The 10,645-nt window shown below is 31.6% G+C and overlaps 1 protein-coding gene across 1 annotated transcript; it reads left to right on the top strand.

The window, feature by feature from the left end:
- The first annotated feature begins 225 nt into the window (after positions 1-225).
- On the top strand, positions 226-3,741 carry LOC132924100 (cilia- and flagella-associated protein 52-like). The gene is made up of 2 exons (XM_060988201.1): positions 226-2,029; positions 3,293-3,741. Exons 1-2 carry the CDS (start codon positions 226-228, stop codon positions 3,739-3,741), a joined length of 2,253 nt encoding a protein of 750 aa, XP_060844184.1.
- Positions 3,742-10,645: the final 6,904 nt, after the last annotated feature.

Below are 10,645 nucleotides of genomic sequence, written 5' to 3'. Positions count from 1 at the left end.
GTACATCATCAATTACTCAAAACACAATTATTCGCGTATATTTTACCTAGACAATACATTATTATTGTTATTATTTTTTCTTATTTATTTTAGGTATTTTAGCTACCATAGATTTACAAACATCGAATATTATACAAAATAATACTTTACGGAACTCAATCATAATACGATAAAACAATTTACTACGTATACGTTTTTGTACTTGTTTTCGCGTAGTTTTAGAAGATGGAAGAAATTAATGTACAGAATTTGGAATTGAAGTCACTGATCGGGTTCGACGGAAATCCGCCGAACGGTCTAATATTGCACCCGGACGGCGTTCATCTGATCTATCCGCTCGGTACCAACGTGACGGCCTACAATTGGTCAACCAAGGTGCAGCGGTTCTTCGCGGGGCTGACCAACATCATATCGGCGGTGACGGTATCCAACACTGGGAAATACGTGGCTGCCGGCCAGGTGAATTACATGGGTTTCAGATCGCCGATTATCATATGGAATTTCCAGACTGGCGAGGCGGTAACGAACTACGAGTCGCACATGGTGCGCGTCGAGTCGGTGGCGTTCTCTTGCTGCGAACAGTACTTGATATCGCTGGGCGGCATCGACGACGGCACTATCATCGTGTACGAGATCGACAAGAAAGAGGTGCTGTGCGGCTCGTCGTCGGTGAAGTCGACCGCCGGCATATCGACCGTGCTCAAGGCGGTGAACTCGCGCAACAGGTGCTTTTTGGTGGCCGGCGACAACATGCTGCGGTTATGGACGTTGAACAGGGAGCAGAGGAACTTGCAGGGGCTGGACACGTCGTTCGCCAAGATCAAGCGGAAGATCCTGTGCACCGTGATCGACTGCCTGGACGAGTATGCGTACTGCGGCACCAGCACCGGGGACGTGCTCAAAGTGAAGCTGAACTTCCCGGCGGACGTGACGGACCAGAAACCGTCCGCGTCGCCAACGTTGGTCGGCTGCTTCGCCAAGTATCCGGCCGCCGGCAAGAAGCGGCCGGCCGGCGGCGTCACGGTGGAACTGTACAGCAAGGGCGTAACGTCGTTGCTGCTGTTCGGGGACGACGGAACCATGATCGTGGGCTCGGGCAACGGCGTCGTGGAACTGGTCCGGCAGAAGGTGCAGCAGGCGCAGCATCAGAGCCACGGCCACAAAACGGCCGAGACGCGGCTGGCGACGCCCACGCGCCCGCTGCTGGTGGCCGTCATGTCGGCGGACGTCGAGTCGACCGTGACCAGCATACAGCTGATGGGCGGCCACACCGTGCTGGTGGGCACCATCGATTGCGAGCTGTTCACCGTCAGCGTGGCCACGTTCGCGGTGACCCGCATGTTCACGTGCCACACGTCCGCGGTGCACGATCTGGCGTTCCCGCGCGACTACAGCAAGGTGTTCGCGACCGCCAGCAAGAACGACGTGCGCGTCTGGTCGGTGAATACGCTACAGGAACTGCTCCGGGTCACCGTCCGGAACTGCACGTGTTCCGGCGTACTGTTCTCGCACGACGGCGCGCAGATCATCAGTTCCTGGAACGACGGCCGCATCCGGTCGTTCACGCCCGAAACCGGCCGGCAGCTGTACACCATACACAACTGCCACAACAACGGCGTGTCGGCGATAGCCATGTGCAAGGACGGCGTGAAGCTGGTGAGCGGCGGCGGCGACGGACAGGTGCGCGTGTGGCAGTTGAACGGCACCAACGGCGTACTGCTCGCGGTGCTCAAAGAGCACAAGGGCGCGGTGACGTCGATCGACCTGCACCGGTTGGGCCACGAGGCGATCACGTCCAGCACGGACGGCACGTGTATCGTCTGGGACATCGTACGGTACACGCGGCTGTCGATAATGTTCTCGTCGACAGTGTTCACGAGCGCCATGTACCACCCGAACGCCACCCAGCTGTTGACGAGTGGCACCAACCGGTACATTGGATTCTGGGAGGCGCTCGACGGGTCGTTGATCCGCGAGATCGAGGGGTCCGCCGTGGCCGCGATAAATTCGTTGGACATCACGCCTACAGGTTGGTTTGCAGTTCGACGCCAGCGAGGCGATGATGACAAAAAAATAAAAAATATTATTTTAGAGACGAAGTGGGGTAATTAACCCGCCCGGACGAGTAAATATTTTCAGGGCTTATTATAGTCATAGGCCCAACTATAGGGCCCAAACTTTTCTTCCTTTTTTGGTTAAGAGGGAGGGGGGGTCGCTAGATATTTGAGCAATGTCTTACTAATGTGGCATATAGTTGTATGTCTTTTATTTGATAGTAATTTTAATTAATTTAAAAGAGACATATAAATGGCTTAAAATAAAATAATTTATTTAAAACAAAATCCAATCATTATAGAATTGGAACTGATTAGTGATTAGTACCAGTGATCTGATTGTTGTATAATGTACCTATATATAGTTTAAAATTTTTGAATTTAATATTATTTTATATACTATAAAGTTACTTAAAAAATCAGGTATAATCTATTGATATTAAGTTATACATCAAATAGTTAATATAACATTTTTTTTAAAGACAACACTAATAAATATTATCATTAAATGTATCATTTTGCTTTTTTAAATTTCACTATTTTGACTTCTTGTCTTTGATTTACAATTTTGTTGCATTAATATGATTGTTACAGTCGTCGACCTATATATGACGTATAATGTATAAAATATCCCAAAAGTCTTGTATCCACCCTAATACTATATGATAGAAAATCAATATAATTTAATTTGATTTTGCGATTAAACCGTTGAAATAATTCCATTTTTAAAATTAAAATTACATTTTTTAAGACGATTTATATTTTGAAATAAAAAAAAAAAATACTCCGAAAGCTTTCCTGGTAAGTTAATCTAGACTTGCAAATAATTATATAGAAATCGATATTATACATAGGTGATTAATTCAAACAAATGCAATCCGCTTTAGTTTTTTGCTTACCAATACTGTAGTTATTCTCGAGAATATCAAAACCTTCACCTGCTCTTAATTTGATAAATTTTTACTAAATAAAAAATAAATAAAAATATTTCTACAATAAATATGGTTAAAAAATTGTTTTTCTCGAAAATATAAACAATTTGATGCTGTACAAACAATTTTTTTTTAAACGTATATACATACCACCAAATTGGAATTTTCTCACGCATAGATCGTTGTTTATAAACGACCCACATATCTATGTCAGTTGCTCGGTGGCGGCGATACGGAACTTTTGGGACGTAGTGCAGTACACTTACAATAATATAATTATAATGTACCGTGGTGTGCTGTATGCAGGCAAGTACTTCGTGACCGGTAGTTCGGATCAGACGGTTAAGGTTTGGCTGTACAACGAGGGAGTGCCCACACACGTGGGCGTCGGCCACGCGGGCGTCGTGACCAACGTAAGGGTGAGTCCGGACGGCAGGTACTTGGTGAGCACGAGTGTGGACGGCGGCATATTCCTGTGGCGTTTCCCGCACGACAAGGACGCCGTGCCACCCAGCAGTCGGTGCTCGACGGTCAGCGGCGTGAGCGCGGGTGAACAGCAGACGGTTCGGTCGCGGCAGCTGTCACTCAAGAAGTCGATGCCGGTCCGAAAAGAGAACATTTCCGACATATCATCGGCGCAGAAAGTGATGTCGGTGTTGGTGGACGGCGGGGCTACCGGCGACGGTGATGCGGGTGCCGCCCGCGAGGGCAGTGGCAGTAGGAAAATTTGCAAATCGTCATCGTCCATCCGATGACGGGCCCTGCTGCAAGTCTTGTCGGGATCGTGAGGAACAGTGTTGCTTTTGCTACCGCATCCGTCGTGTCATATTTGCTTTGTGTTTACTACTCTTTCCTCACATTCTTGACGGGTAAACGGATCTTCCGGTTCATTTTTTGGGAAATTGTATGACTGCTATGATCGCACGTAGATTTCATTTCTTAGCAACTGTATTTTTTTCGTATAATTCTATCACAGTCTATAATATTACAAATTATAATCGTATTAACAACAAATGGAATTAAAATGTTTTATTTTGGTACATAGCTGGTTGAATCATAAACCCTAAAAGAAATGGACTGATGCCGAGAGATATAGATAGAAAGATTTCCGGAGAATATTATTATTTTAAAAATATAGCATAAAAATCTATATCTTAGTCCATAAATATCCATATAAATTAAGAGTATGTGAGAAGGCTTATAACAATTCTAGAAAAAGATAGCGTACACTTTATCTTTATTTATCATACACATAATCGCACAGGTATTGGCTATCTTTTTCTAACAATGTTTGCACTAAAAAATCTATGACGGGGTATGAGGTACGCGTAGTTCATATTATATAAACATATGGCTATATGAATTGAATACGTGTGCATGTATTAACTATACATACTATGATATATATAGTCATATATAATAGTGACAATTTGTGACATATTATATGGCTAAGCGGATAATACCTTCAACAAACATCTACATTAATTGATAACACTGAACGATAAGATTTACTGTGTCATTTCTTATAAATTAATTTTAATTAATTTATAAAAATAAAAATTCCCATTGTTAGGATTAATCAAGATGTTTATCAGAAATTTAAAAATTAAATTTTTTGTAACACAAAACAAATAAAACTAATGTGTAAAATATTTAAAAAATTATATTATTATATTCATACAATAAATAATCTAAATATTTCTAGCTAATTGAGTTTAAGTGACCTAGTATATAAATTAATGGCCAACGGTTATATACGAATAATAGTGTACATTTAATTTAGTTTCAGATTTATTATTTTAAAAGTTATTTGCAATTAATGTCATATGGATTATGGATACACTGTAGTCATATAATCAATGAAAAGACGTCCTTAGAAATTTACATATTTTTAGCTCCAATACTTTGGAAAGTACTAGATATGTACTTGATTATTTAAAATTTATGGAATACATAATAATGATAATATTATGTTGTATAAATATGCAATGCAATTTAAAAAAAGGTTGGTAAGTGAGTACCGCTCTGTTGTAAATTAGGTGTCAAGTAGGTCACTATTATGGGTGTGTTGAACATGAATAAAATGACATTATATCATTGTACATAAAAAACGATTCTGAGTGGGAAAAGTTAATCGGCCTATATCACTAAGTAGTATATTTCATGATATATTATAATATATATGTATATTTTTGATATCTTTAACTGTTAGTCATTTATTTATTTTTAATATTACAGTCGGCTGATGTAACTTTTCCCGAAAATATTGCATATTTACTATATTATTAGTATTTAATTATTATAACATTATAATTATATTCTTATCATATTATATAACTTAAAATCAAAATAACATATTTTTATAAAAACTTTAAAACAGTAAAAATGGTTTATGGTAAAAATAGATTATGTTTTAAAATACATTTAAAATGCCTATAAAAGTTTATTTATATTTTTTTGATTTTATGGTTTTAATATAAGCTATTGATAAGGAATCTTATATTCAATTTTTAAAATTTAGATGTAAAAAAGAAAGTTCATATGACTTAACTACAAAAAGTTTTGCTTTTTTTTACAATTTTGACGAACTTCATAAAAATTCTAACTTCAAGTGTTCATACAAAATTAGCTTTCTTTTCAGGTGTTTTTTTTTTTGTTTAAATTAAAAATCTAACAAAGAATTTTGTTTTAAATTTTTAAATATTATATATGAATTTCTAATTACAAAACAATTAGTATAATTTTGAGATTTTAATCTAATTTTCAACGCTAATAAAAAAATAATGTGAATTATAATTTATTATAGATTTACGATATTTTTATGTTGAAAATAATCAACTTATAAGCAATTTTTTTAAGTTTTCAAACATTTCTATATTGTGAATAATTTTTAATGGACATTTCTAGAAAAAAACTAAAAAAATGGAAATTTTCTTAGACAGTTAAAAAATAATCGATGTACTTTGAAAATGTTATCGTTAATTGAAAGCGTTACATGATCATTTTTATCATTAAATGACTACATTTTGGTGAAAATTCCAAGTAAGTACCTACAGTTAACCATTATTGAGCTACACAAAAACAAAAACAAAAAATGATATATATTTTTTTCGAAATTATGATTTGCGTAGATTCTCGTTTTTCATTTTTTTTAAATTTTTTTTTTCGATTTCAAAATAATTAAGTACTGATTTTTTTTTTGATTTTTTACCCAGAATACCAATTAGATCTACATTTATACTAGAAATCATCGCTGTTTTTGAAAATCACTCAACTCTCTAAAAGGTTATGACAGGCAGAAAAATACTCACATCATTATAAAATCAATACATTCATTGTTCCACTCAGAATTTAAATAATATTAGATACAATAAATGTATTTGAAGTAGTATAATTTTAAAACAAATTTAAGGCTAAATATACTATTTACAGTGAAAAAATATTAAGACCGACAATCTTTTTTGTTTAATATACTAGAGGATATGCAGTTAGCTAATTTTCGTCAATTTGTAAAATATTATAATTTATAATAATATATAGGTATTATATTATCTGTGTTTGTTTATTGAAATTAGAATTTTAGACAAAGCCATTGAATTGAATATTTCACTTTGATCGAAAATTTCAACTTAGGAAAATGCCTTTGAAAATAATTTAATAATACACAGTAAATTATACTCCATTTCCACAAAAGCAATACCTAATTTAATTCACTTGATTTTAGAGGTACCTACTACTTAAAAATAAATAGATCATATAATTTTTTTTTTTTGAAACAATTATTCTAGTTTGATAATATTAATATGTAGTGTAGAATGACAAGTAAATATGCTATTTTACGCATGCCATATGTGTTTTGTAAATATATTCTTTAAGTAAATCTACAGCTGTTGAAAAATGTCCAGAATAATTTTCAATTGTATTATTCCGATAGTTTTTATTGCAAATAAAAAACGCTCACCCCAGAAGTGAATGATGATGAATTTGAACCATTGCATTATTCAGTCCTCGATTCGAGAGAGCGTCGGTAAACACAACTGTATGACTTATGAGTATCATCAACCTCACCGTTGAAATAACATCCATGACAAATTTTGTTCCATACAGCTTTACATTTATGTTCCATTAAGTAAAAAAAAAAAAAAGAAAGAAAAATGCGAAACTCTGTGGATTGCACGTTTGAACAAACTTTTTTCGAATAAGCTCAAAAAAGAAAATAACAAAGCAAATAGTTAGATTCTAGGAAATCGATCACGGATAAATTTATTTTAACTTGAGTTCTCTATTTCAGAATATCTGAATTTACTTTACTATTTATAAAAAATACTTATAATAATTGTAAAATAATGTTAATATGTATATTATACCCGTGTGTTTCATAGTAAACAACGATTATAAATAATAAATGCTGCGAGTACTCATAAGTTATAAACTCATAACTTCACTATACTTTAATAGTTTAACGTGTACTTGGTTGATTATACTCGTATTATATATAATTGCTTATTATGCTGAAAATTGTGTTTATTTTTATTTTTATAATGTACCTAACTATTAAAGTTACCATTGATTATAATTAATGACTTTAATTACATGATTATAATCTAAGAAGAAAATAATTTCAATTATTATAAATTCTAATAGAAATATTTTTTATTTTATAAGTTACAAATAAAGTTCTATAATATTTTTGTTATACATTCCATTCATATTTCTAGAATTCTTTGAAAATTTGCTGAACTTCAAGTTATGTTTTACTGAACGTAAGTAAGTATTCATCATATACATTACATTATACTGGTTCTGGTGACTGCATTTTTGATATAAAGTAGCTACACAATAAGCTATACATCAAGTCTTATGACCTATTTGAGTATAATTTAATATATTTTTGTCTCTTATTTTTACGTTGATATATTTTTCCGCCTATTTATTTTACATTCAATTTTGTTCACTTTGTATCTTTATAAAAAATGTCAAAGTATATCTAACTTCATACTTGTTATTATGTTTATGTAGTGTGTTATATTCGTAAAATTATTTATGATAAAATTATTTTTGTTCATGATTAACTTATTATTATTATTATTAATTTTTAAAAGGATATTACCTATACTATTCTGTTTTTTAACGAATTTTCGCTTTTATAAAAATATTTCTGTGTTTCAAGGATTGATGATTACCGATGTGAAGTATTTATATGAGAAATTTTGTATACACACATCAATCTTAATGTATAATTAAGAAATTGTTATAAAAAAGAATTACTTATGATTTTTAGAGTTTATTATTGTTAACTTAAAGTACATCCATTGACTACGGAGGATCAACTCTGTTGGTTATACGTCACGAGAGCTTTACCCTATGTTAATTAAAAATGTTTATACACCGATAACCAACATAATCATGTACAGACGTATTTTAATTATAACTTAAAATTTTTTTTTTTTAGTTATTAATTTAGTATATATTACACTTTAGTTTTTAATCAGTTAAATGTTTAGGTTATACTACTAAATCATTACTAATCACAGATTTGAATGTAAGCCTAGAATTCATTTTATAGTATCGATAATTTCTTTATTTTCATAGGTATGTTTTTTAATTATTAGGTAAATTAATTAGTAATTTTTAATATATTATGTGTATTATATTTTGTCTATCATTATCATCGTTGCTAATAAAAACTGTGTATTTAATCGTATATTAATTAAGCTCAAAACACACGCATAATTATTTGTAAAATTAAAATAAACTATAGAAAAAATTACATAACTTTAAATTAGTATTGTAGATAAAGTCATTAATTCATTCATAAATTTCACTTAGATGATCTGCTGGCAAACAATTTCTGTCACATCAATAAATTAACGTACTTTTCTATAGAAATGACTGTTATTTTACACTTTAATTTTTGAACATATTGATGACAATTTACCGCAATAATTATTAACATAATACACACATACATATATACACATATACATATATTATTAGTAAAAATAATAATTTTAGAAATTTAATTAATATATATAATATATATATTAAGCAATTTATAAAAATCTGCAAGCTTTATACAACGGTTCCAGATATTTTAGCTCATTATTGTTTGATGTAGAAATTATAATTATCAAAACTTTTTTAAGACTTAAAATTAATAAAATTAAAAATTTTTTGGAGTTGGGTAAATGCATCTTCTGCTTTTGCCCTCGGGTGTCAGTATTTAACGTTCTCTGGTTTCATTTATATTAAATAGTTTCTAATTTTAATATTAAAATAAGTAATTTCATATTATAAGTTTTGATGCGGAAATTCATATTATTTTTTTTATTGATTTATTCGTATATCTTCAGCTTCAATCATTTACAATGTAATTTATAATTTAAACTTTTTCTACTTTTAAACTGCAGCAAAAAGAGCAACATTTAGTTATTTAAAAATGGGTATAAAAATCTTTGTATTTTTTTCAACCTTTTACGGTAGTTTTTTGTTACGTTTTATGAAACTATAATGAGGAAATCAAAAAATAACTTTTTTAAAGTTCTAACTAGATGAAATTTCCAATCGAAACTTTTGGTGAACTCGTTTGCTAGAAAAATGACAAGAGACAAAAATAACTAACTATTAAAAACTAAAAACAAAAGTGTAAACATGTTTCAAGAAAATTTAGAACAATAATTATATAATACTTGTATAGTTTCATGATATTATTATATATACTTAATATGAAATTATTAAAAATAGGGCATAGACAAGTATAAAATTATTATTCGTAATAAGTCGACTTATTCGTAGTAGTCGACTTATTTGAATATAGTGGAATATAATACAGTATATATATATTATATAATAGAACAATTGTAGTACTTTACAATTTAATATTAAAATTAAAGTTATATGTCAGCACTCGGTACACAGTGTATTTTCCGTGAACACTTTGTTTTCCGTCTTATATCCATATCATAATACATATATTTACTATTTGAAAATTCAAACAATGAAAATCAATAGAATTTCGTTGAATGGGTTGATTTAAATATATTTTTAAAATGTAAAATGTAATACTTTAAGTCAATAACCTTTGTAGTTGATGCTTAACCAATAACAAAAAAAAAAATATATATTTTTATATTGTTGTCAGTTTTTCCCATATATTTAAACTAATATATAAATAGTGTGCCCCTAATTGTGATTGTATAATTATGTAATATGAATATAATACGTAGTTAATGTATATACATTATATAAATGTAGATTCAAGAATAAATATATATATATATATATATTAACATGTGTTTAATTTAAATCATATTAGCTCATACTAAAATTAATCTATTCCTTAAGTCACCAGATCAAAAATGTATGTTTATTAATTATATTTGTTTATTTTCTTAAAACCTTATGCGCAGTTAATTTTTACCAAGAAATTTTAACTAAGAAAAAGATTTATTCCCTATTGATTTCTTAGAAATAACCAGTTTAGTACATCTATACAAAATAGTAATTATTTCACGTATGAGTAAAACGGTAATCAAAACTTTTTTATATAATAAATAAATATTTTATTGCGATTTTTTTAAGTAAAAATATTAATTTTGTTGGAAGAGAAATGTTACTTTTAAGTTTATAGTTTTTTTAATGTAGGTATATTTATCTGGA

This window comes from Rhopalosiphum padi, chromosome 3, assembly GCF_020882245.1.
Source record: "Rhopalosiphum padi isolate XX-2018 chromosome 3, ASM2088224v1, whole genome shotgun sequence".
Taxonomy (NCBI): Eukaryota; Metazoa; Arthropoda; class Insecta; order Hemiptera; family Aphididae; genus Rhopalosiphum; species Rhopalosiphum padi.
The sequence above is the reverse complement of the archived record's forward strand: the minus strand, read 5'-3'. Positions and strand labels throughout refer to the sequence as shown.